Here is a 26,762-nt window from a genome sequence, read left to right as displayed (position 1 = left end):
TTTGTAATAAACTTTATTCTTAGAATAAATTTTAGATTTACATCTATAGAAAAAATACACCCCACATACACACACAGAGTTTCCTCTATTATTAATATCTTACATTAGTGTTGGTACAATCTCTTTATTTATTATTGGCCTATTGAGATCTTCTGTTTCTTCTTTAGTCAGTATAGGTAGTTTGTAAGCTTCAAAGTATTTGCCTAATTTATTTAAGTTATCTAATTTGTTGGCATACGGTTGTTACAGTATCCTCTTATAAAACTTTTTATGTGGGGTCAGTAATAATGAAAATCATTTCTGATTTTCATTATTTGTGTTTTCTTTTTCTTTGTCATTCCAGCTAAAGGTTTGTCAATGTTCCTGGTCTTTTCAAATAATCACCTTTTGGTTTCATTGATACTCTATTGTTTTGATATTTTCTATTTCAGTTATCTCTGGGCTAATCTTTGTTATTCCCTTCCTTCTGCTCACTTGGGTTTAGTATGCTCTTTTCTTTCTTTTTCCTCTAGGTGTGAGGTTAAGTCATTAATTTGACATCTTTCTTCTTTTTTTTTTTCTCTCTCATTTTTTTTTAATGTTACATTCAAAAAGTGTAAGAGGGAGAGAACCGGCAAGATGGCGGAAGAGTAAGGCGCTCCTAGAGTCGGCATTTATTGCACCTTTTACTTTGGGTGTCAGTAAACACCCAGAGCTATCTGAGCTAGCTGAAGCTCCTGTTTGGGGGCTCCAGGAGGCCAGAAGGGCATTTGGGGGGTGGAAGAATGATACTGCCCCTCTGCAGAGAGGACTCGTAAGTAGAGGCTCCACGCCCCGGAGGCGGGTGCCCATCCTCCACTGGAGGCACAAGCCACCTCAGGAGCTGTTTCGTGGCTGGAATTGAAAGCTCCACTTCCCAAAAACGGCGGAGGAAGAGACAGTTGGGCACCAATTTCAGCTATGATGAGGAAACTCAGTGGGCTACAGTATAATCCTGAGAAGAGCTAAGGTTTGAGCCTGTCCAGGTTAGAAAGAGGCCGGCAGCCGCCATCTTAACTCTGCTCCTGGCATGAGGGGAAGCAGGGCGGACCAAGGATCCTAGTGCTGTGGGGACCAGCTTCTTCCCATCCAGGTCAGATTGCAGGTCTAGCCTGGGCCCCAGTGCCACCTCCAGCAGGGAGGAAGCTCCGGGGACCTGCGCTAACCTCTCTGGAAAATTACCCGCCAAGTCGTGGAGGCTGGGGATTGTCCTACTCTGGTGGCACAAGTCGCCCCAGGAGCTGCTCTGTGACAGGAATTGGAAGCTCCATTTCCCAGAAATGGGAGGAGGAGATGGTTGGCTGCAGATTTCAGCTAGGGTGGGCGACTTGGCTGGCTAAGAGATAACCGTGGGAACAGCTGGGGTGAGAACCAGTCCAGGTTAGAAAGAGGCCAGTAGCCGCCATTCTGATTCTGCCCCCAGCCTGAGGGAAGCTGGGCTGACTGAAACTCTCAGTGTCGGCAGAAACCAGTTTCTCTCACTCAGATCAGCCTGCAGCCCTAGCCTAGGCTTCAGTCCCGACTCTGGCAGGGAGGAGGCTGAGGAGCCCTGCACCAGCCTACACAGGTAACTGCAGGAAACTTTGTCTGGCATAGACTGAAAATCACAAGTCTACCAGGGCAACTGCGGTCATCTTGGACCCACAATGCATGGATTGCTGCCCACACCTGCAGCTCCACCCCCATTCCAGGCAGGGGAGAAAGGGATTGTGAACCTTCATCAGTCTCTCTGGGCAACTACAGTCTAGGCCTGCACGTGGACTATTCCACACAGCGGTGACTCTGTCCCTACCCCTGGCAAAGGAGAAAATTGGAAGAAGCTTCATTGGTCCCTGGTGCAATGAGGGCAGCTTGAGCCTCCACAGGTTACAGCACCAACTACATACTCGGCTCCTACCACACAACCAGCAAGGGAGAAACGATAGAAGCCCTAAACTAAAGAGAAAAACTGCACCCAGAAAAAAAACTCTAGTAAGCCAGATGTGAAGATACCAACAAAAAATTACAATCCACACCAAGAAACAGGAAGCTATGGCCCAGTTAAAGGAACAAGAGAAACCTCCAGATGACATAAGGAGTTGAGACAACTAATCATAGATGTTCAAACAAATCTCCTTAATAAATTCAATGAGATGGCTAAAGAGAGTAAGGATATTAAGAAGACACTGGACGAACACAAAGAAGAATTTGAAAGCATACATAGAAAAATAGATCTTATGGGAATGAAAGGTGCAATAAATGAAATTTTAAAAAAACATTGGAATCATATAATAGCAGATTTGAGGAGGCAGAAAAAAGGATCGGTGAGCTTGAAGAAATGGCCTCTGAAAGTGAACATACCAAAGAACAGAAGAAGAAAAGAAAGGAAAAAATTGAACAAGGTCTCAGGGAACTAAATGACAGCAAGAGATGTGCAAACATATGTGTCATGGGTGTCCCAGAAGGAGGACAGAAGGGAAAGGGGGCAAAAGGAATATCTAAAGAAATAATGGCAGAAAATTTCCCAGCCCTATTGAAGGACATAGATATCCCTGTCCAAGAAGCACAGCATACTCCCATCCGAAAAAATACAAATAGACCAACTCCAAGACACATACTCATCAGAATGTCAAAGGACAAAGACAAAGAGAGAATTCTGAGAGCAGCAAGAGAAAAGCAGTGCATATAAGGAATATTCAATAAGATTAAATGCTGATTTCTCACCAGAAACCATGGAGCCAAGAAGACAGTGGTCTGATATATTTAAGATACTACAAGAGAAATACTTGCAGCCAAGAATCTTATACCCAGCAAGACTGTCTTTCAGGAAATACTAAAGGGTGTGCTAGAGCCTGAAAAGAAAAGACAGGAGAGAGAGGCCTGGAAGAGAGTCTAGAAGATTATATCAATAAAAGTAATTAAAAGTGTCAAAAGAGTAGTGAAAATAAAATATATAGATAAAACTCAATTAGGAATAAACTTAACCAATGATATAAAGCACTTGTATTCAGAAAACTGCAACTCAGTGTTAAAACAAACCAAAAAAGCCCTAAATAACTGGAAGAACATTCCATGCTCATGGATTGGAAGACTATCATTAAGATGTCAATTCCACTCAAACTGATATACAGATTCAATGCAATCCCGATAAAAATTCCACCAGCATTAAAGAAAAAATTGAAAACATGATAATTAAGTTTATTTAGAAGGGTAAGGAATCCTGGACAGAAACATCAAAAAAAGGAAAAGTGAACCCTCATCTCCAGATTTTAAATCATAATACCTACCTATAGTGATAAAAGCAGCATGGTACTGGCCTAAAGACAGACACAATAGACCAATGGAACCAAATTTATGATTCAGAAACAGACCCTCACAGGTATGATCAAGTGATTTTGACTAGCTTGTCAAACTCACAGCTCAGGCAGAACAATCCATTCAACAAATGGTGCTGAAAGAATTGGACATCCATAGCTGAAAGAAGGAAAGAGGACCCCTATCTCACACCTTATCCAAAAATTAACTCAAAATGGATTAAAAAACTAAAAATAAAAGCAATAACCATAAAACTTCTAGAAGAAATTATTGGAAAATATCTTCAAGACCTGGTGGAAGTGGTGGATTCATAAAGGAGATAAGAGAAGTACTGAGTGGACTACTGATGTTTAATGTGTATAGAAGTTTTAATTAGCTTTACTGTAAAAGTGTGGAAATGTATATAGTGGATGGTAACACACAGTGAGTAACAGCTAGTATCTAAATGGGGATGTGACTGAAAATGGCAGTCTAGCTATGTAAATGCCAATTGACAGAACAGTTGAGAATAATCTAGGAACTGGATAGCACAGTAAACCAAGAGGTGGGTGAGAATTGTGGTTGATGGTACAGATGCAAGCGTGACCTTTGTGAGCTAGAACCAATGCATATCATTACTGCAGGGTGTTGGGAATGTGGAGAAGCATGGGAAAAATACAGCTGGAGTGACCTATGGACTGTGGTTAGTAGTAATAATATAATATTCTTGCATCTATGCAAAAGATGTACTGTGTTGATATGGAGGCAGTATGGAAAATGTGAGCCAAATGTACGCTATGGACATGGCAATAATCCGATGATATTATTTTATCTGTAGCAAATGACACACCACATTGTGGTGTGTTGATGGAGGGGTGTTGTTTGGGAATTCTGCACATGTGCATGATTGTTTTATAAGTTTTCAACTTCTGTCATAAAAAATATATTTTAAAAACATTAATAGGGTATGTTGGGGGAAAAACACACCAAATGTAAGAAAAGGACTATGATTAGTAAGATTTTGAGAGTGTTCTTTCATAGTTTGTAACAAACGTCTCATGACAATGCAAGGTGTTGGTGGAGGGTTGATGTATGGGACCCCTGTATGATGTTATGCATGTTTGCTTTGTAAGTTCACAACTTTTACTGTACACTTCATTGTTTATGTATGTTCATATATAAATGATATAAAGATAATCATCGGATTGGTTAGGGGAAAAATACTTTGTTTAGTAGTCATATTTTGACAATGCTCTTTATCATTAGTTAAAAAGATTTAAAAACAATGCAAGTTATTGGTGGTAGGGTGAGATGTTATATATGTTTGATGTTATATGTTGTTTTGTAAGTTCACAACTATTATACATTTATTGTTTATGTATGAGTGATATATTTCAATTTTAAAAAGTTAAATATTTATATATATTTAAGAGGTCCCCATATATCCCCCACCCCCAACACCCCACTCCTCCCACATCAACAACCTCTTTCATCATCGTGGGACATTCATTGCATTTGGTGAATACATTTTGGGGCACTGCTGCACCACATGGATAATAGTTTACATTGTAGTCCACACTCTCCCCCAGTCCACCCAGTGGGCCATGGCAGGACATACAATGTCCAGCATCTGCCCCTGCAGCATCACCCAGGACAACTCCAAATCCTGAAAATGCCCCCACATCATATCTCTTCTTCTCTCTCCCTACCCTCAGCAGCTACCTTGGCCACTTTCTCCACATCAGTGCTACAATTTCTTCCATTACTAATCACAATAGTTCCATAATAGAATATCAGTAAATGCACTCTAATCCATACTCTATTCCTCCATCCTGTGGACCCTAGGATGGTGATGTCCCCTCCACCTCTATATCGAGAGGGGGCTTAGATTCCACATGGATGATGGATGCAATTCTCCTGCTTGCAGTTGTAGGCACTCTTGGCTCCCTGGTGTGGTAGTTGACCTTCTCTACCTCCCTGTTAGCTGGCCGGGGTGTATAGTTCTAAATGTTTTCATTAACAAAGAAGAAAAATATATGGCTATGAATCACCATCCTCTTTTTTAATGAAAACATTTAGAGCTATACATTTCCCTCTCACCTGCATCCCATAAGTTTTGAAAGGTTGTATTTTCACTTTCTTTTCCCTCATTGTGTTTTGTAATTTTCCTTGTAATTTAACCTTTGACCTGTTGGTTAAGAGTTTATTGTTTATTTCTCACACACTTGAATTTTCCAGTTTTCCTCTATTACTGAGTATTGGTTATATAAAGGGAATTTATTTTTTTATTTTTATTTTTGTCCTTCCACTTTACTGAATTTTATTCTACCTCTTTTAATATTCTTTATTTGATTTCATGTGTTTTCCTAGTTTACAGTCTTATCACTTTAAACTGATAGTAATTTTTCCGTTCTTTTAAATATTATATTGTCTTTTTTCTCATGTCTTTGAATTGGCCTAGTCTCTAAAATAAAATGTCTCATGTTAATCAATGGTCTTGTCATTTTCCTAAGCTTATTGGGAATACCTTTCTTTTTTATCATTAGTCGGAACATTGGCCTTTGATTATATATAAAAACATGTCCTGAAGAGATTGATCTATCCTCTTTTGAGCAATTATTTTAAAAATTAAAAATGGATTTAGAATATTATTGTCCTATCCCAATCAGCCTAAGATTACTGGGAGCCAGCCAGTAGTCCAACAAAATTAGGTTTATTGACCTATTGCAATGAGAGAGAGCACATATCTAAGAAACTGTGGGGCAGCTCACCAAACAAAGGAAAAGAGAGAATTATTATAGGATTTTGGAGCATGATGAAGCTTAGGTGGATATTAAATAAGGCAGAGTTTTGATAGGCTCAAAGCAAATCAGGGTGGTGTGTGACGAGATCAGCATCAGGGCTAGACTGCAAAGTCGACTCATGGTCCTGTTTCTTTGGAAACTATAAAATCAAGAGTGATATGAAATGTTCTATCTAGAAACCCTGATCTGAAGCTCTGCATTTAGTTGTAAATCAAGACTGGTAGGAAAAGAAAGGGGCAAAATGGAAAGCTATTTAAAAAGCAAAATCAGTGGAACTTGGTGACTTATTGGATCTGGAGGAGGAAAATCTTTGAACTTTTTCTCTTTGGTTCGTGGCTTGAATGGCAAGGTAGATGACAATGTCTTCAGCTGATATTAAATGTTATGTATGGTAGCGGCAGTTGGTTTAGGCAAGGAGGAGAGAGAATGGGGCAGGTTGATCATCACAGTTTTGATTGGTTGGATTTCTAAGTGTTGTGGGAAGTCTAAAGTGTAAATCCATAGACAGGAGGAGGTAGGAGAGAAGGGATGCTCAAAGCAGGGGTCAGAATGCTAGATATGGATGCCCAGGGATCATGGGCAGTACTTAGGAAGAATACAGAGAGTGAGAAGAACCCCAGAAAACATTAAGGCTGGTAGGAAGAGCCCAAGTAAGAAAGACCACAGAGAGGTGGGAATGAGAGTAGAACACTGCCATGTCAGAGAAGATGAGGGAATAGTTGCCAGGGAGAATGAGTGGTCAGCAAGGAAAGAAACTAATTGGATTAAACACTTGTCAGTGAGTGGTAACTGTTGCCAGGATAGCTTTAGGGGAGTGGATGGAGCAGAATCTGATTTCTGTATGTTAGGCCATTCGCGATAAGAAAGGTGTGGACGTGGTGAGCCTGCTCCTCCTTCCAGAAACTTGGCTGGGAAGGGTGGGAGATAGATGGCGCAGTGACTACTCTGGCAGTCGGGGTTATGGGCTGTTTTTTTGCAAGAAGATGATTTCAGTGTTTCATACTTTCTCCAAATTATTACCATCAGGATTTCTGCTATGCTTGATATATTTTATTAAAAATATCAAAATGGGGAGGGGATTGGGAAGAGGAGTTAATGCTTAATTGGTATAGAATTTCCATTGCAGATGACGGAAAAGCTTTGGTAATAGACGATGGTGATGGTAGCACAACATTGTGAATATACTTACCAGCGAATAATGTATCTAAATGTGGTTAAAAGGGGAAATTTTAGGTTACTAAAATACAATCTTCAAACATGTAGAAATCTTCTATACTTTTTCTGTATTCAGTTGCACCCTTGTTCCATGTTTATCATCCTTCCCCCTCCTTCCCTAGCAATAAACACACACAGAGTAGGCAGACCTATTCTGTTATAATGGCCCACGCAGACCTATTGTTTTTTCAGTCCTGCTTGGACTGCACCAGGGATTGTGGCTGAGGGGCCGCGGCTGACCCCGGAGGGGCAGGTCAGATGTGTTCCGAAGGAAGGGCCCAGGCCAATGGGTATGTAGCCAGGCCATGTACGATAAGTCCTTCTGCAGGTGACACTTAGAAAGAATGAAGCTTTAAAAGATAACATCAATAATAATATTTATTTTATGGCCTGCACAGGTGGCAACACAGAACAGCGAAGGCAGGTGCGGTAGCACGAACGTGACCCCGATGAGCAAGAGCGGTCCCAGCACCACGGGGGCCCATGTGCCAGCCGCAGTCCTATCCCCATCGTCCCATCGGTTGGGGACTCTGCCTCTTGGATTCAATCTTTGTGGAAAGTGCAGGCTTCCAGGAGTTCTGCGGACAGAGCAGACGGGGGAAAGTCAAGCTCTGCCTACGGTTAGTGCCACTGCCTGGGCGAAGGCACGCAGGCGCATCTCCCTGCCCTCCTGCTTGGCTCGCGGTGCCGGTCTCGCGGTGTCCTCTTGTGTCTCCCCCAAGGACAACAGCAGGGCCTCCCTACCCTTTACCACCCCCTGCCTTGTTTCTCCTTGCAGGGCTCACAGGCCTGAACTGGCGTGGCCTGAAGCAGCTCAGAGGACTGTCCCCGCTGACCTTCCAGGCCCAGCGAGATGCGCTAAGCACCCAGATTGTGCCGTTGTCTGTGCCGCAGCCAGGCTTCCTCCACTCGGGGAGGACAGAGCCAGGTAAGGATGACCAGTGCATCAGGAGCACGTGGGAAGCCGATAAAGCACAGGTACCCCGGTCGTGGCACAGGCTCGGTGGCTTGGTCTCCGGGGGTCACTTACAAGCATAGTAAATTTGAAGAAATACTAACTGCCCCACAGTCACACATGATTTTCCCACGTCTTCCAAATGATTTTGAGTGATTAAATTAGGTCCGATGCAGCTCCACTGCAAAGGTGCGCTTCATTATTTTAATTCTTAGAAAATTTGTGTTGCAGATGAGCGGTGCGTATGGCAAGTCTCTATTTTTCAGAACTTGTCATTGCTCAAGCTCTCTAGAACAGCCCTGTCTATAAAGACCTCTTTGCGATGATGGAAATGTTCTCTCTGCTGACCAACGGAGAACCACACGTGGTTACGGGGCACTTGAAATGTGGCCGGAGCGACGGGGGAAGTGAATTTTAATTGATCTAAACTGAAATGGCCACGCGTAGCCGGTGGCTCTCTACCGGACTGCACGGCTGTAGGTAGAAAGGGATTCCCTGGAGAGAAGCGCGCATGCGCATCGCCCTTCCTTTCTTAGTGATTGGACGCCATTCTGCATCTTCTCCAGCAGGCCCAGCACCCCGGGACCTTGAGCGTGTACCCCCTCGCTGCCTGCCCCTGTGAGCCAGCCTCCTGTGACACTTGGCATTAGGCCGCTCTTCTCCTTCCCTTTGTCCACGTGCCCTGGCCCCGCTGTGCACCCACCACCCCAGGGCCCAGCGCCCAGCGCCCGCGGTTTGCAGCTTCCCCCAGGCCGCGCCTACTTACGCGACTTTGAACACTCTTTCAGGTTAGACACGGCTGTGACATACTCCACCCCGAGGTACTGATCAGACGTTGTTTTGTCGGGAATCTTGGCCAGACACTGTGTGTCATCCCTGAACAGCAGGTCCTTGGTTTCTGACTGGAACAGGCAGAACTTGCCGTGGCACTGAGAGTCAGTTTTCCCAAACTCAGCCTGTCGGGACAGAGAGGGCGAGAGGAAGCGTGGCAGAGGGCCGCTGGGCGCACGCAGGTCCAGAGGAAAAGGGGGCCTCTCAGGGATCTCCCCACTGCCCTCGCCTGGCAGCTACGCACTTTGGGGCTCGGCTCCAAGCTTTCACGTGGCCCCAGACCCCTCGTCGGGCCCATCCTGGTTCCGTCCTCCTGGACGAAGCCCCCACCGCCCCCTCCTTACTTCTTGACTCTCTCTTCCCACTTGGTTGCATGTCCCTTGGGGACTACTTATAGGTAGTGAGAGAACAGGAACACGCCCCTCCACGTGTTACTGTCAAAGAATACACTAAATGTCAGCCTTGGGGTTTGACTGTGTGGTCGTATTCTCTCTGGACAAGCTGCTTAACTTCCCCAGCACTCCTAAGATTGCAAATGAAGCGAATCCACGGCAGAAAGGTTAGCATTCCATCTGGCACCTAGGAAATGTTCATTAAGTGCTCATTATTGTTCTCATGTGCCCTAAGACAACTCCTAAACATACGCTGCCTCAAGTAAGAAAAGAAAAAGAACAAAACCAAAAAAATAATAATCACAGTAACAGTGGACCGGATGGGCACTGAGCTTCCCTGAGGTGCCCAGAGGAGCAGCCAGGATCTAGGGTCCGCATACTCAGGTGGCCCCTCTCTGCCCAGCCCTGGGTGGCTGTGTCCCCCAGAGGCCATGCTTTCTGAGTGTAGGGGTCCCTTGCTTTTCTGGAGGCTGAGAACGGGGGCTGCCTTAGCAACAGAAACAAACGCCACTGCTCATGCCTTGTGTGAAGGAACGCTGGGAAACGGGAGCCACGCCGTTCTTGGTTTTCAGAAGGACACGGGGGCAAATGAGGGCAGCACTGAGCAGTGTCAGCGCGGAGCGGGAAAGCGGATTCCTGGTCCCCAGGGCACGTGGATCAGACGGTGCCTTATCTCAGTGACCAGGAGAGACTCGGAGCCAGCAGCGGGAGACCCAGGTTCATGACACAGCTGGCATGTCTGGGGCACTGGCTACACACCAGGCAGTGCGTCACCTCAGGTAACGCTCACATCTAACTTTACGAGTGAGGGACCTGCGCAAAGGAACAGCTAGGAAGCTGCAGAGCTGAAATCCGAACCCAGGTGTTCTGGCCAAGGTCCGCAGCTTCCCAGTCCTAGTTTTGGGAGGAGAATTCTGGAGTCCGAGCTGGCACAGAAACCCCACACTTGTCGGTGAGAAAGGGTTGGGGCACTGGTTGGTTTGTACCTGTTGGTTCATTAACAGCTGCTGCACGCAAGCCGCCTTGTCATGCCGTGAAACCACAGCGTGATTTGGGACTTTGGCCAGGTGGCAGGTGGCAGCCTCGGTCACAGGCTTCCGGGAGCCATCGAGGCACAGCAACTGAAAGTCTTCCAGCTTCAAATTCTTAGCCCAGTCATCAGGGTTCCTTCCTGGGAGAGAAAGAAGGAGATCAGCCAGAGCCGTCCAGCTTTTGTCTAGGCAGCCTCACTGGAGGGCTGGGACCGGCCACTGGCCAGCAGAGGCGCCCACGCTGGCGAGGGGCAGGGGAGCGCGTGACCACACGGGTGGTGGCATCTGCTCGCATTCCCCAGGACAGCTCGTGCCCACCCTTCCGCCCTTCACCCAGCTGGGTGCGCGTGACAGCGTCTGATGGGCCCTGTGCAAGGAGCTGTCCTCTTCTGAGTTCTAGAGCGTCCTGCACGTGCTGCTCCAGCAAGGGAAGGGCGAGCCGCTCTACGCCAGGCTGGGCATCTCTGTGCTATGTCATCTGACGCTCCAAACAAATGCACTCTCCTCCGGATGTCTCTCAGAATCCGACCAGTGTTTTAAATGTGACACCCACTTCCTAGCGCTCAGTGAGAACCTGCGCATGCCTTGGTCGGTACAGCTTCCTATCCTGCCCTCGACACCCTGCTCCAGGTTTTTTCTGTGTCTCTCTGGGAAAAAAGAAAATCTTACCCATTCTCAGGGTTTCAGCTGCTTCCCCCTGAGGTATTTCTCAAATATGTTTTCCCAGCTTCTACTTCCCTACCAAAATGCAGGACTGCAACACTGTATCACACTTAAAGTACTGCATGAGTCCACACTCATAAGATTTTAAATGTTTCATACATAGAATAAATGCACCTCCTCTTCTGTGCTCCCCGAATCCCATCCTGTTCTGCAGCAAAAACCTCGTCACCTTTGCTCCCACGTAGATATGCAGGTCCCTACGTAAGTGTCTCTGAATGTTTACAATTCAGTTTAGTATTTGTTCTTGACAAATGTAAAATTCCGTAACTTTTTTTATTCAGCTACCGACACAGCTAAGAGATCCTTCTGTGTGGCTGTGAATCGAGGTAACGTAGTATTCATTTAAACCATTCCTGCATTACGGGCACTTGGATAGTCGTGATGTCTTCCATCACCTTCTAACACCCCTCCTTCCCCTCCTTACCCAGCCCCGCAAGCTCCACGCCCTCCAGATGAATACAGCATCTTTCTTTTCAAACCATTCCATTTTAGTTAGCAACTTAAGCATTTGTTGAATGACACTATGTCTCAGACCTCTGCTAGGCACGATCTTATTGGAGGGAGCAAAGAACACACATTCCAAAAGCAAATATTCACAGCTAATAACCCTTTCTACTTTGTAAACCACACGCTGAATGCTGCGTGAGCTCAGAACCAGGGAAGTGACGTCAGGTGCAACGGGGAGCTGGCTGGAGCAGGCGCCGCTTTCCCTGTGTCCACTAAGGTGTGCAGGGGGGAGGGGAGGAGCAAGCAGTGGTCTCCAGGGGCCGGGGCCGGGCACTGGCAAGTCTCAGGGAGGGGTCCTCACAGGAGGGGTCCTGCCGGGACTTCTAACGGGGGAGGGGAGAGCAGCGGCGGGAGCAAGCCGCGGCGGGACTGAACAGGGAGGCACTAAAGGCCTCGGGACCCTGCAGGGGATGCGGGGCTGAGGCAGGGGGCACGTGGCCCTTCGGCAGATGATAACAGAAACCCCCGTGGACGTGGGGGCCAGGGCCTGAAATAGAGCCCAGAGAAATGAGATGGGGGGTGTCGGTCTGGGCGGGGGGTAGCAGTGGGGATCGACAACAGCACAGTAGAAACACTTTTTCTCCAGTAAAAACAATGCAGGTTTACTATGGTAAATTTGTAAAACACTTGAACAATATATGGATGGAAATTTTGAAATACTGATAATCCCAAAACATTCTCAGTCAGCACGGGTACATTTCTTCCACTCCTTTTTCCGTGCACTCACACATAATTTAGATCCTATGGACCCATGATGCTGTATCCTGCATTATAACTTACGATAAGCATAGTACAAAGACAAACTTTGAATAAATAAAATGAGGCCCTAACAGCCTGCAGGGAGTATAATATGATCTTTGTATGAAATCAGAATGTGAGAGAAAGAAGGGAAGTCTAGTTTGTACAAGTTGAGCTGGCAAGACTACGTGCCACATGGAGATACTGAAGTGGGATTTAGGTGGGCAGTCAGGGCTCCCCCCAAAGTCCACTGAGGGGTCAGAGTTCTGGAGTCACTTCAAAGGCTGGGGAGGGAGGCTGAGAGGAGGAAGCCCTACTCAAAAGCCATAGAAAGAAACTGAGGGGTGACAAAGAGCCAGGTTCAGGGGGGGCACTTAGGTACAGGAAAGACGACAGCCCTTGAAGGAAAAGCAAAAACAACAGGAAGAAGAGAGGAAAATTAAGCAACCCAATTTTCCTGCCCTCAGATGAATATAACGTTGCTATTCCTGTGTGCCAAGTCCTCTATCAGGTTCTGGGAATTTCAGGGAAGGGGGAAGGTGCTCAAAGGTTTTTCTGTGACCACCATTTATTATAGAATATGGTGAGTTCAACAATGGCAGCAGTATGTGCAGAGAATACCTGTGCGACATCCAGGAAGACTCCTGGGGGGAGCTGATGCCGAGCTAGTTCATTCTAGGGGATGTCCCCATAGAAGAGTGAGGCTGTCGAGCACATGGAGACAGCAGGGAGCCGATGAGCCACCTGGACGATCGTGGGGCCACAAGGCGTCGTGACTCGGAAGGGCCGATGTGGAGGCTCATTGCTACCAACGTGGTGGATTTATTTTTTGCTGTCATGACTCTCCAGCTTCCCCCCACTAGCTCTAGCACCCACTGATGATTCCTGAGTGAGCAGTTATTACAGAGTGGGCTTCCAAAGGATGGTCTTCAAACTTTGCCTTTCCTTCTACATTTATTAGTTCACTTTTTACTGTAAGGACGAGCTTTCCCTCATTCCAGGGCCGGAATCAGCTATTTCTCCAAGCAACTCTGGTTCCTTTAGAGGGGAAAGGAATTTAGGAAACACCATCTGGGGACTGGCTAAGTTCATGTGCCATCGTCTCCAGGCCGCCTTAGTGAACAGAGCCAGGAAATGTATGTTTACGTATGTACACCTAGCTAGGAAGGACCTTGTTGAGGTAACTGACAACATTTAGTATTAATACACTGTGGACTTAATGAGTATTCAATCCATGTTTACGTAAAATTCCCAGCTCTTGGTGACTGTGCTCTGTTGATATAAGAGAATGTTCTTTTCCCAGGAAATAATGCACTGAAGTATTTCAGGGGAAGGGACACACTGGCTGCGCCTGTGGGACTGTGTGCTGGGGTGGGGAGTGTGCATGGGAGGGAATTCAGGGAAACCGGGGGCCCCACAGTCCCTACCACTCGGCCTAGCCAGGCAGATACCTCTCTTGTCACTGAATTCAACAGGTAAAGAACCTGGCAGAATTCATAATGCATCCCCAAATGCACCACATCAGGTAATTCCAAGCTAGTGACTATCCAAGTGTTAGCGGGAAAGAAGAGCAGGTGCACATACCTTCAGTGTTCTGCAGGGGTGTCTGGTCCTTCATAAAGCCCACGTCTCCACTCTCAACCAGACACCTGCAGAGTTTCCAAGAGGGGGAGAGAAAAGAGAGGAAGTCAGATGCCATCTCCACCGCTCAGGAGGACCACCTGACAGGTCCAGGGCTGCTGCTGGCAGTCAGCAACTCTAACTTCCATTCTATCATTAAGCAAAGGCAGGGAAATAGGAAAGGCAGAGGAAAAGTTCCTGCATGCTTTGTAGTTACAGAATCTCAGCTCAATGTATGAAGCGCTCAATTCTGGCAGATTTTCTACAACAGAGATACATCACTGAACTAGCATCAGAGAGTAGAGGGTCAGCTCCCAGGAAGATGACGCCTCGCCCCAGCACATACAGTGCAAGTGAGAAACTCAACCACTTTAAATTCCTACAGGATGGATATGGCTGTGCAACACGTGTGAGAAACTGAAACCCCATCACAAATTTCAATCTGCAACATCTTTCATCCCTTTGAAAAAGAATTTTGAACATTCGTAGAGGCTTCATGTTCAGAGAGATACAGAGAGTATAGAAAACCTGGTGTGAGTAACGGCCCTCGATCTCAGGAACACATGTTCCACACAACGCTGGTGGTAAGCAGGGGTTGAGAACATGGCTCAGAGGCACTCCGAGTCCCTAACAAACTTACTGAATAAAGACATAAACTCTGATTGGTCTGTTTTAGTATTACTTATCACTGCATTACAATCCTTTGAAAACACATATGTCGCAGGTTGAGTCTTTTGTGGACCCCAGAAAATTATGTTCTGTAGCTAGTCCGTTCCTGGGGGTGTAAAGCCTATTGTCGGTGGGGCCTTCTGATTAGATTCAATGAAGGAACCTTCCATTTGATCATGCCTCGGCAGGGCGTGACCCAGGGTGGGTCCCAATCCTTTTACTGGAGTCCTTTATAAACCGAGGAAGAAAAAGCCACAGACACAGAAAGAAGGCTGCAGAGACACAGAGAAGCCTCCAGAAGTTAAAGAGCCTGGGGGAAGAAAAGCCACAGATGGAACAGCCCAAAGTTGAAAGCAAAAGGTCTGGAGGAGAGAGGGAGGTGAGTGGACACGCCGTGTGCCTGATCGCCCACAGCTGTAGCGCAATGAGAAAAAAGTACCCTCTGATGAGGCCTTGATGTGACATTTTCCCAGCCTGAGAACTGTGAGCCTTTAATAAATCCCCATTATAAATCCAACCCATTTCTGGTATCTTGCATTGGCAGCCTTTAGCTAAAGCAGCATACCACAGGCTGGTAAACTTTGACTATACTTATGATGGTTCACGTCATGCATCGACCTGCCTAGGTTATGATGCCCAGTTTGGTCAAACACTGACCTAGATGTTGCTGCAAAGGAATTTCATAGATGTGATTAGCATCTGCAGTCAGTTGACTTTAAGGAAAGAAATTACCCTTGATTATGTGGATAGGCCTCATACAATCAGCTTGAAGCCTTAGGAGTAACTAACTGACAGTTCCAAGAAGAACTTCTGCCTTAAGACTATGTCCTCTTGGGAAGCAGATTTGGCTCAACGGATAGAGCATCCGTCTACCACATGGGAGGTCCAGGGTTCAAACCCAGAGCCTCCTGACCCGTGGGGAGCTGGCCCACGCGCAGTGCTCATGTGCACAAGGAGTGCCGTGCCATGCAGCAGTGCACCCCTCAAGGAGAGCTGCCCCGAGTGAGAAAAGCGCAGCCTGCCCAGGAGTGGTGCTGCACATATGGAGAGCTGATGCAGCAAGATGACGCAACAAAAAGAGACACAGATTCCACAGAAGAACACACAGCAAATGGACACAGAGAGCAGACAACGGGGTGGGGGGAAATAAATAAAAAATAAATCTTAAAAAAAAAGACTATGCCCTCTACTCCTCTCTGAGTTTCCTGCCTGCTGCCACCCCCCACCACTTGGACTTCAAACTGAAGGCTTCTCCAGCCCCCTTACTACAATTCCCAGCCTATGGCCTGTCCTATGGAATTTGGACTTGAAACCCCCACAATCACATTAGCAAATTCCTTCTAATACATCTCTTAATATATAGATCACATGTATCCTGATGATTCTGTTTCTCTGGAGAAAGTGTAAGTCTTAATACAGTATTTAAATGTCTGGCAGGCCTCCCTCCACTTTCCAGCTGGATCAGATTCTCTTGTACTTGATTATTCTGAGAACAGCTAGCTGAGAGAGCCGGCTATCCATTGTACCATATACCGATTTCCTTTCATTTACCTTTGAGTTGGGAGTCTATGTGTCGATTTGATATGTTTTACTTCATAGCCAAGTTTTAAAAGACATTTTTAGGAAGAACATTTATATAAGAAAAGTTTGGAGGCTGTTATCTTGATCTATAATTCTCAGATGAATGTTACCACCAGAAAAAGACAACATAAAGGAATGAAGTGGGGGTGCAGTTTATGCTCCCTCAAACCCTTCAAGTCCTGTGACAGCAACATGCTCTACTTTGTAAAACTGGAAACTTATGGGTAGTGAATTGTACTTACTCCAGCTCACAAGGTGGTGTGAACTAGAGGTGATAACCTTTGCCTTGCCCTCCCCTGCTGGGAAGCTGCGTGACAGCACAGTTGTCCTTGTGCAGGTCACGCATTCATGAACGACCAAGTGGAAACGGACTTGGCCCAGTGGTTAGGGCGTCCGTCTACCACATGGGAGGTCCGCGGTTCAAACCCTGGGCCTCCTTGACCTGTGTGGAGCTGGTCCCTGTGCAGTGCTGATGCGCGCAAGGAGTGCCCTGTCACACAGGGGTGTCCCCCGCGCAGGGGAGCCCCACGTGCAAGGAGTGCGCCCGTAAGGAGAGCCGCCCAGTGTGAAAGAAAGAGCAGCCTGCCCAGGAATGGCGCCACCCACACTTCCCGTGCCGCTGACGACAACAGAAGTGGACAAAGAAACAAGACACAGCAAATAGACACAGAGAACAGACAACCAGGGGAGGGGGAGGGGAATTAAATAAATAAATCTTTAAAAAAATGAACAACCAAGTAACAGAAGGCTTGAACCAGAAAGGATGGTCAATAAATAATAAGAAACTACGGTACAGTTTTCTCTATAATGATGAAAGACACTCTGTAAAATAGAATGATGGTTAGGAATTTATAAAAATCATTACCTCTCTGAATTTCCAGACAAGTATGGTTCAAAGCCAACCCAAGGTACATGGAAGAGCTTGAGCCAGACTTGTGATGCCACTGTTGAAGCAAATATGTCAGGGTTTCGAAACCTTGGCACAGCAGTACACTTGGCTGGACAATTCTTCGTTGTGGGGTACTGTCCTGTGCATCGCAGGATGTTTTGCAGCCTCTATCCAGGGTCAGCAGCACTCCCCTCTCAGTTGTAACATCAGAACGTCTGCAGACATTGCCCAGTGTCCCCTGGGGTTAAATCCCCTGCTGAGAACCTCTGAACTGTGAGAGCAGGCAGGATGCCCTTTCCTTCGTGTGATTGCTGAATCTGTCCTCTAGCACGTGCAGCCCTAACGGACTAGGACCATAAGAATCTCAGCCTCAGTTCCTGGAAAGGAGTCTGATGAGGTGGGGTCTCTAACTACTGACGTCAGGGGTAAAGACTCACCTGAAAGCCCCAGTGTAGCCATAGTATCTCTCATTGTTGTTGGCAGCACACAGGTTTGGTGGATCTGGGAAACCTCTTTTGCCGTAACACAGAGCGCAGAGACTGGACGCTGGATCAGCTCCGGGGGCACAGCTTTGACTGAAAAATTTATCTGTGCGGAGGACAAGAGGAAGTCAGCCCTTGCCCCTCATCTAGCATGGGCTCAGGCTGTGTGGTCTAGGAGAAGCCGAGCATGCCCATCCACGGGACTGCCAGGCTGTAAGAAGCGGACTGAGCTGGGAAAAGGAGGGGAGCAGAGGGGAGTCCTTCAAGCACCCCGCTGGTCGTATTTTAATCTATAGAAAGGAGAAACGGCAATGACATGAGAGGGGACAGGAAAAGGGGTGAAAACTGAAGGCCTCCCTTCCTGAACTGATGCCACTGTCTTCAGATGTCTCCTTCTCTCACCATGCAGCAGAGGAGCTGCTATTAGGACTCCACGCTCAAGGACGCTTCCCAGCTCGGCTGCTCGCTGCTATCCTGAGACGGCCAGGATGCTCGCGGGCAGCGGCAGTGCCCCTGCTGGTGCAGCCAGCCTGCGTGTTCCCCAGCCCCCACCCCAGGCCCACCCGGCTTCCTGTCAGACGGGTGCGACTGACACCCAGGTGCAGAGCGGCACCCTCGCCGTCACAGCCGCACCCCCACGCCCACACGCAGCGCTGGGCCGTGTCCTGGCGGCCTCGGAGGCCCTCCTGTTGAGGGGCTCCCCCAAAGTGGAGGTGACTGGGAGAAAGCCCTCAGGAAGCTGACGTGAATCAGAACACCCAACAGTTCTTGTCTTTGGTCAATGTACACGTAGAGCTCTAAGGCAGCACAAGTTAAGCTCATACCTGGAGATACTCAGAGAGCACAGAAAATAAACTGACTTCCACCGCACTTGGGGGGCCTGAGATCTGCGCAGCGACTCAGAGGCTGCGAGGGAATCCTAGAGCCCCCAGGGTCACACAGACTCAAGAGCCCCCAGAGCCCCCATGGCAGGCTGCGAGCTGTTTACCCAAATACCATCCCCCCTTTGCCTCAGTGGGGGGACTAATTTTAGTTGGTAAGGACCGTGCCCAAATAAAGAAACACAGTCGCAGCCTCTTTTACAGGTTGGAGTGGCTCTGTGCCGAAGTTCCGAGAACCGAAGAGTCCGCTGAAGTCATTGGATTAGGCTCCCAGGACAGCTCCGTTCAAAGGTGGCCGCACCTCGTGTAGGTTGCATTGGCCCTTACCCGTTGCTCCATGTGGCTGCCTGGAGCCACGAGGTGGCCTTGAGCATGGACACCTGAGCTAAGAACGGTGGAGTAGAGAGAGGAGGAGCCAGGGTTTCTCGTGACCATTCCAGCCACGGGCTGCCCACTTCTGCCTACGTTCATGGAGGGAGAAGGACATGTGTGTATTGGCTGAAGGCATCATGTGCAACCCGAACAAACCCACGTGATTCAGCTCCTCAGCTCCCCAGCCCTCCCAGCCTTCCCGATCACCCTCGGGATCCACTTGCATCCAATTTTACTTTATAGACCTCCGACCCTCCAGCCGGGGGACCTGCCCTCTCCCCTCCCCCTCTCTCCAGGGTGGCCCTGGCCCCAGTGGCTCCCAGGATTTGCTTACCAAAGCTGCAGGATTTGGTCCGGTTGTAGATCAGGCCCATGGGGACAGTCCAGCCAGAGGCCCTGCCCAACCCCGTGTGGCAGGACTTCTTTCCTTCCATTGTGTTCCAGGTGATGTCAGGATCCGATTTCTTAGCGACTGCCACGACGAAGTAGCCTTACAAGAACGACATCAAGAGAGGAGGTGTGACACCTCTGGGACTGCCATGTCTGCCACCAGCTGAAGGCTGCCCTCTCCCTAGGGAAGCACAGCTCGCCTGGACCCTCAGGCTGCCTTTGAGAGGAGCCTCCCTATAACTGCCTGAGGCTGGGGACCAGATGAAGAGACCTAGCCACTGCTCGGTCAGGAGGAGACTGACCTTAACTTCAAATGCAAAAATAGCAGTCAGCGGAGCTCAGTGGTTGAGCCCCTGCTTTGCACAGATGAGGTCCCAGGTTAAATCCCCGGTACCTCCTTAAACACACACACACGTGCGCAAAAATAATAAACGACAGAGCAATTTCTAGGGTACAACCTCTCCCCACACATGAAAAGTCATGGAAGTTATAAAGCAGCAATTCACCTTCCCAAGTCAACTATCAGAGGAATTGATACTGAACAGTAAATGCAGCTCCACCATCTTATAAATGACCTATACTGAGACAGAGTAATGAAACACCAAAAAAACTACAGACACTAGTTGAGACATCTTCTGCTGGAGAGAATGTCGTTTTGCACCAAAATAAGTACTTAGAGCAGAAAATGTGGAAATCTAGTCAGCTGCCACCTTCAGCAGCAAATTCACACAGGTTCTTAAAACTAAGGAAAGAATATCGATCCCTGATTTCAGTTTTCTGTTTAATTCATTCAGGAACCCAACCCCAACAGGAAACTGGGAAGCCTTATTCTCCATGGAATAAGGGCAGGTCTTTCTCTAGTCTGCAAAAGAGCCGGGCTCTGAGAGTGCTGGGTAGAAGCCAGGAAATTTCCCTGGGGGCAGTGACATGGACAAACTTGAACGTTGGCAGCTGTCTGGAAAACGACCTGAACCCACAGCTTCTGGGGCTCTGTGCGCACCTGCGTCTGAGACTCCCTGGCCCAGGTCCCCGCCATTTCAGGTCCACCCCCGGCCATAGCCCTGGCAGAAAGCCAGGCCGGCCGGGCTCCTGGCCCTGAGGTCGGGCTCGTTTCCTGCTCTTAGGCTGTGCCCGGTGAGGCTCTCTTCAGCCCCGCAAGGCACAGATAAGCAAGGAGCCATGCAGGTGCTATCAGCTCCAAATACGTGCAGGGTCGCGTGCAGCATGGTCGGGAGGCGTGACGGGCCTGGGCTTGCTCCCTGCGCCAGGGAGCCTGGGCACTTGGTCAACTCTCTGAACCCTGGTGTCCTCTTATGCATCAGAAGCTGCTAACACTTCCCTTAAAGGATGAAAGGAGAACTTCTGCGTGCAGATCATGGCAGTCATCGTCATGGTTAATTACTGTCTTTCCATGATACGTTTGCATTTTGAACAATTGCTCTCTTCTTATGATGGTGGTTAACAGCAATACTGTAATATTCTTTCTTGCATCAGTGCCAAAGCTGTACTGTGTTGATAATGGGGGAGTAGGGGAAAGGTGCGCCAAAGGTATGCTATGCACCATGGCTGGTGGTAACAGTCTGATGATCTTATAATTTGTAACAAACATTCCACCACGGTCTGGTGTTTGGATAGAGGGATGTTGTATGGGAAATCTACACATGGGCATGATTGTTTTACAAGTTCAGAATCTCTGTAATAAAACTATATTTTAAAAAATAATAGGGTGGGTCAGGAGGGAAATATACCAAATGTAGGACATGGACTACATGCTCTTGCATAGTTTGTAATAAATGTTTCATGACAATGCAAGGTGTTGGTGGAGGGGGGATGTTTGGGACCTCTGTATGATGATATGCATGTTTGTTTTGTAAGTTCACAACTTTTACTATAAATTTATAGTTCTTATAGATTCATGTATGAATGACATACTTCAATAAAAAATATATTTTAAAAATTGGTCTCAACTATTGCCTCATCTACTTGTGATTTGCATTTTAAAATGACTTTTCTCCTACCCCCCCCCCCAACACGGGAATTTACCTTTAATTCCTGAGGGTACCAATCCCAACTCACCTTTCCCTGGTCTTTCCATACAATTAGGGCCGTTTTCTGCCAAAGAAAAAAATGGAGGCATCTGAAAATCATGGCCTTTTCACACACAGCTAGCACCACGAGAGCCAGGAGAAATGATCCACAGAGCCCCCATTCCCAACAGGCCCGGGCCTACGGGTTACGCGCAGCCCCCAGAATTCAGCCACACACTAAACAGCAAACACCTCACTCTGTCAGCTATATCTGAGTCTCTTTTATGCCGCAGGGGTAGAAGTATGAGACTTGGGGGCAGGAAGACATGCCAGGAGTCCTAGCCAAGAATCTCAGCTACCACCTTTAGCCAGGTCATTTTTCACAGCAGAGAGCCTCACGCCCTCCCTGGCGGACAGTTACATTAACTCCTGTCTTTCAAAACGACTCTGAGGACCAGCGCTGGTGGAGCCAGGAAGGTTGTAGGCATCAGGCCACAAGTTATTATGGCCCTTGTGGTACGAATTAGACTTTGACTTCTCCATGGCCCAGAGGGCATAAAACAGAGAGGCAGGAAGTGGATGTGGCTTAAATTATGGAGCTCCTGCCTACCACACAGGAGTTCCTGGGTTGAGTCCCTGGTGCCCCCTGGAGAAGACGAACGAGACAGTAAGCCAGCACAAAAGGCTGCTGCAGTGAGCTGACACAATAAGATGACGCAACAAGGAGATACAAAGAGGAAACAATGAGCGAGACAACAAAGCAGGGAGTGAAGGTGGCTTAAGCAATTGAGCACCTCCCTCTCACGTGGGAGATCCCAGGTTCAGTTCCCAGTGCCTCCTAAAGAGAAGATGAGCAGACACAGGGAGCACACAGCAAATGGACACAGAGAGCAGACAGCAAGTGCCAACAACGAGGGGGTGGGGGGAATAAGTAAACAAAATAAATCCTAAAAAAACTAAACAAAACAAAAAAAAGCAGAGAGGCGTCGCCTCCACTTACTGTAGTTCTCGGCCAGGACAGGCACCAGGCCACACTTGCCCGCAGTGTATACGAAGCCTCCATCCAAGCTCATGGCATCGGCCTCTCCTTTCTACAAAGACAAAGCCAGATGAAAAGAATGCATTTCCTGTCCCGCCTGCCCTTGCCGTGTTTCTCAGAAGCCCCTTCCCATCACAGGTCCTGAGGCCCAGGGAGACGGCAGCCATCTGTGCTGACCCCCAAAGAAGCAGGCGCACCAGCAGAGAGCAAAATGCCTCCCATCTCCACCCGAGCCATCGCGGACCAAGGAGCAGCTCCGCGTGCCGTGCCTGGCTGCTCCAAGAGCACAGGCCCACTTTCAGTCCCCCATTCTCTCCTGGGACCATCGTGCCAGGGACCCCCTGCAACACCTTTCCACTCCAGCGATCGTCTTTCGTGAGAAAGGTGGTTGGAATCAGGGACCGGAGCCTGTGCCTGTGGGCCGCCAAGCTGTGTGCTCAGCTTCCTCGGCTGAACGCTCTTTCAGGGCTCAGTACATGCACGGTGTTCAGTGAATGAATCAAACGTTCAAACTGTCTGATACTCCGAGCTCATAAGCTCCGAATGTCAGCGATGTTTAGATTAAACAAGATTGCCAAGCTCTCCTTCCTGGGAGTGCTCCATAAAGGGCTGATCACATATATGGACAACTATCTCAGCAAAAATGCCCGAGTATGTGTTATGATAGCAAAAGGACAGAATCCAACTGAATGCTCAGGAATGGAGAAATGGCTAAATATGTTGCAGCGTATCCACTCGATGGAACAGATGGAGACACTGGAAGGTCACGTTGTCAGAGAATGATCTATGACAAGGGCAACATTCATTAGATAATGTTAGGGGAAAATAGAGAAAACTGTATGATATGATCCCAAGAAACAGGATTTTCTCTGAATTACAAGATTATAGTAATTTTAATTTTCTTCTTTATTTTGTTCAGGATTTTCAAAATCCTCTAGAAGCAAACGTCCTTTTGATCAGCAAAGCTAAATTCTGGCAGTTTGCAACATCAGCAGGGGCGCTGATCACACTCACCAAGGCCTCCTGTCTCAGGCACACCCACACCCTGTTGGTGACATGTCAATAGGGCCAAAAAAATGGAGCCCGAAAGCAGTCCTGCAGACCCCCTCGCCCAAAGGAGCTGAACCTGTGCAGAGGGCTCTCGCACGGGGCGGACGAAGTCCCAGGAGCTGGGGCTGCACAGCGTTCCCCGGGGCTGAGGCGGCAGGGCAGGGGCGAGGCCGCAGGGCAGGGCAGGGGTGAGGGCACGCACCGCGATCATGGCGATGCAGTCCTCCGTGCTCTCGGCCGTCTTGCAGTCTATGATCCCTTCGCTGTTCACACTCCACTCGTCGCACTTGACCCTCTCGTGGTGACCCACTGCACACCACAGCACCTTCTTGCACTCATTCTCTGAGTAATCGGGGCCTACGGCGCACGAAAGGGAAGCAGAGCTCCTGAGCGGTGCCCGACGGGGCCTGATGCTCACGAAGGCCCCTGCCCGTCTTCTGGAGTGAGCCAGGATTTGCCAGCAACAAGCAAAGGAGTTCAGACTCTTACAAAGCCAAGTCTACGCACGATCCCCTGGCTGGCTCCTGAGCGTGAGGATAAGCTCGACATCGTACTTCAGAGGCACCAACGCCCCTCCCGACGGCGGGGCATTCCGTCTGTTCAGCCCGCTGTACCCCCGCCCCCCATCTTCTTTTTAGAATAGCAGTTAACCGCCTGATCCTTCCTTATTTATTTGTCCCCTGTTGGCTGTCTGTTTCCTGCAGCAAGACGTAAGCTCAGCCCGGGCCAGGCCACGGCTGCCTGGTTCCCCGAAGCTGCCTGCTGCTCAGGGCGGGCCTAGCACCTGGTCAGCTCCGTCGCTGTCTGCTGCCCAAGTGGACACCTGCTCGCACGCAGCTCGGCCCAAGACTTGCTTCCCCGGGAAGCCTCACCTCCTCCCCAGTCCAAGCATGGTTTACTTTTTGCTTTGCCTTCTCACAGGACCAAGGTATTGTGTGGGTTTTTCTTTTTCCTCCTGCTGAGCACATCTCTCATACTGAAACTGGTAATTCAATACTGTGACTCTTCATTAAACCCTAGTCTGAAAGTTGCACAATAGCAGAATCTTATTAAATGTTCACACCTGCACCAGGCACAGGTCATGACTAGACATGGAATAAATGCCTGCTGAGTGGGTGAGTGAACCGACAACCCCCAGGCACCCCCAGAGATTCCGGAGCAGGCTCCCCTCCCTCTCTAGAGCGCCACCTTTACCACGGCACGCGTGGGCCATCCGCCTGGCTGCACGTGTGCCTCTGTGTTCGGGTTTTACTTACTTTGCATGAGGCAAATTGATTTCACAAAGTAGACAGAACAGCCCTGGTATATATAAGGGAAACAAGTCATTTTAAACATGGATCTCCTTGCAGGTCCGCTGGTGACCTAGGCCCACCACACGATGACTAACGTCGCTGGGCGCCAGCCCGACACCCAGACACAGTGGACGAGGGAGCCGCAGGCGAGGCTTTCAGGTGCCTGGAAGGCTGTTGCTGACGGCTGACCCACCAGGCCTCCCGAGCTCCTGTGGTCACCAGGTCCTTCCTGCGTACTTACTTATGCCATCCTTGAGATTCCGAATGGCGGTGACGTAGTTGTATCCCAGGTACAGCCAGCAGTCCATGCCTGCGGGGATCCTCACAAGCCCTTCGGCGGAGTTCTTAAACATCAGGTCCTTCTCCGTAGAGGAGCCGAAGAGCTGGAACTCGGCAGACGTGCCTTTGCCAAAGTGTTCCTGTTCATGGCAAAGCAGGATGGTGAGTGGCAGCAGTGGACAAAGGAGGCTGAGAAAGGAGACTGAAGAGAAAACAGACGCCCGGGGCCAAAATCACAGGTCACAGATAGTTCCAGGATGCGCTGGCCCCCACGGCCCTCCTGCCGTACAGTCTCTTAGGGCCACACCTCATCCTGTCTCCCTGAGCACCTCTCTGTCTGCCTGCCCGTGGGCCGAGAGCTCGCTGAGAGCTAGACCGGGGCCTCACTGGAGCCCAGGGCTGTGGTCACTGGGCCTCTGAGGACCGTGAGAGGGCTGGGCGGTGCGAGGTCAGCTCAGCCCTGGCATTCCACTTCTTGGCAAAGTCGCTCCGGCTGCATTTGCAGCTCCCTGAGCAGTCAGCCGAGCAACACTGGAGAGGCAGTGTGTCCTCGGGGGTCTCGGAAGGCTTGGGGAGGAGGTGGAATTGAGCAACAAGGAGCCTCTTCACAACTCGCAAGGCTGCGGCGTGGGCGATAGCAATGCTGGGCAAGCCTGGTCACTCTGTGAGGAGTACCTGCTGGGCAGCCTTAGGGAACGGACGCTGCGTGGCGGGGTTCCTGCTGTGTCCCAAGCAGGCAAGGACTGCGCAGCGCCAGGAAGGCGGGGAGGGGAGCCCCAGCCCAGCAGGGGTGCTAGCGGCGGGCGGCGGGGCCGGGCGTACCTGCGCCTGGTTGAGGAGCTCCCAGATGGAGTCCTCCTTGCCGCCCGCGGTGCGGGCCACGACAGCGTGCGAGGGCACCCGGGCCAGGTGGCACTCCTTGTACTGGTCCACGGGCTTGCGGGTGTTGTCCGGGCACAGCAGCTTGTACTTCTTCCACTCAGCCTGGTCTGCCAGGTTCTCTGGGGGAGGCACGGGCCCCTGAGCCGGGCGCGGGCAGGAGCCAGGAGCTGGGGCTCCCTCCCCAGCCTGGGAATCCCCCAAATCACAGAGCGGGGGCCTGGATGATTCGTTGAGGGCCAGAGAGCAGAGAAGGAAATGGACTAGCTCAGGGTCCCCCCATCAGGCAAGGCCGAGAGGGAAACGGGAACCAGGGTGGCGGTGACCAGCGGTGCGGTCTGCAGTGGCCCACTGCGCCAAGGCCAGGTGGGTGGGCCCACGGCCTCTGCCCCGGCAGCATGGCCCAGGGGGGGGCCGCTGTGCTGAGGAGGCCAAAGGACAGGAGGAGTCTCCAGAGCCCGGGTGGGAGTCCGAGGCACTCACCTCTGGGCAGGACACAGCCCCAGGCCATGGCCAAGAAGGGACAGAGCGCGCTCACGTCCGCCTCTGAACGCGACAGAGGAGGACAAGGAAAAAGAACACCCTTCTCCTACCCCTTACCAAATACTGTCGTGTGCTTGACAAAGGCCACCTGGCCGGCCCCTTCCTGCAGGCACCTGTGGAAAGAAGCACCCTGGAGGCCTCCTCTCCAGCCTGGCAGTCTGCTCGCCTGTCCCCCCGCGCCAGCAGCCCTGCTTTCCAGGCAGAGCCTGCGGGGACTCTGCACAGTCCCGGGGCTGAGGCCACAGCGCGGGCGCTGCCGTGGGGGGCGGGGGAGCCCACACC

The 26,762-nt window shown here is 49.4% G+C and overlaps 1 protein-coding gene and 1 long non-coding RNA gene across 4 annotated transcripts in view; one reads left to right on the top strand and one right to left on the bottom strand.

Annotated features, from left to right (window-relative positions):
• LOC101414564 (serotransferrin) overlaps positions 1-26,762 on the bottom strand; it is a 60,176-nt gene that overhangs the window by 24,573 nt on the left and 8,841 nt on the right. Inside the window, exons 6-17 of one of the 2 annotated variants that reach the window (XM_012521192.3) lie at positions 26,538-26,593; positions 25,881-26,059; positions 25,021-25,198; positions 23,690-23,844; positions 22,399-22,489; positions 21,448-21,483; positions 19,316-19,471; positions 17,684-17,834; positions 14,072-14,136; positions 10,475-10,659; positions 9,032-9,221; positions 7,671-7,888 (exon numbers count right to left, since the gene is read on the bottom strand). In XM_012521192.3, coding sequence (XP_012376646.2) covers positions 7,854-7,888; positions 9,032-9,221; positions 10,475-10,659; positions 14,072-14,136; positions 17,684-17,834; positions 19,316-19,471; positions 21,448-21,483; positions 22,399-22,489; positions 23,690-23,844; positions 25,021-25,198; positions 25,881-26,059; positions 26,538-26,593 — 1,477 coding nt within the window. In that variant the 3' untranslated portion in view covers positions 7,671-7,853. Of the gene's footprint in view, positions 1-7,670; positions 7,889-9,031; positions 9,222-10,474; positions 10,660-14,071; positions 14,137-17,683; positions 17,835-19,315; positions 19,472-21,447; positions 21,484-22,398; positions 22,490-23,689; positions 23,845-25,020; positions 25,199-25,880; positions 26,060-26,537; positions 26,594-26,762 lie in introns of those variants that run through there. The other variant, XM_058294978.2, reaches the window with a different exon arrangement.
• Positions 7,709-25,026, top strand: LOC131278161 (uncharacterized). 2 transcript variants are annotated; one of them, XR_009185405.1, is made up of 3 exons: positions 7,709-7,930; positions 8,089-8,238; positions 24,837-25,026. It is a non-coding gene; the product is annotated as an uncharacterized lncRNA (long non-coding RNA). The 2 variants fall into 2 exon arrangements; XR_009185404.1 differs by lacking the exon at positions 24,837-25,026 and adding an exon at positions 18,814-21,328.

Source organism: Dasypus novemcinctus, chromosome 4 (assembly GCF_030445035.2).
Source record: "Dasypus novemcinctus isolate mDasNov1 chromosome 4, mDasNov1.1.hap2, whole genome shotgun sequence".
NCBI lineage: Eukaryota > Metazoa > Chordata > Mammalia > Cingulata > Dasypodidae > Dasypus > Dasypus novemcinctus.
The sequence above is the reverse complement of the archived record's forward strand: the minus strand, read 5'-3'. Positions and strand labels throughout refer to the sequence as shown.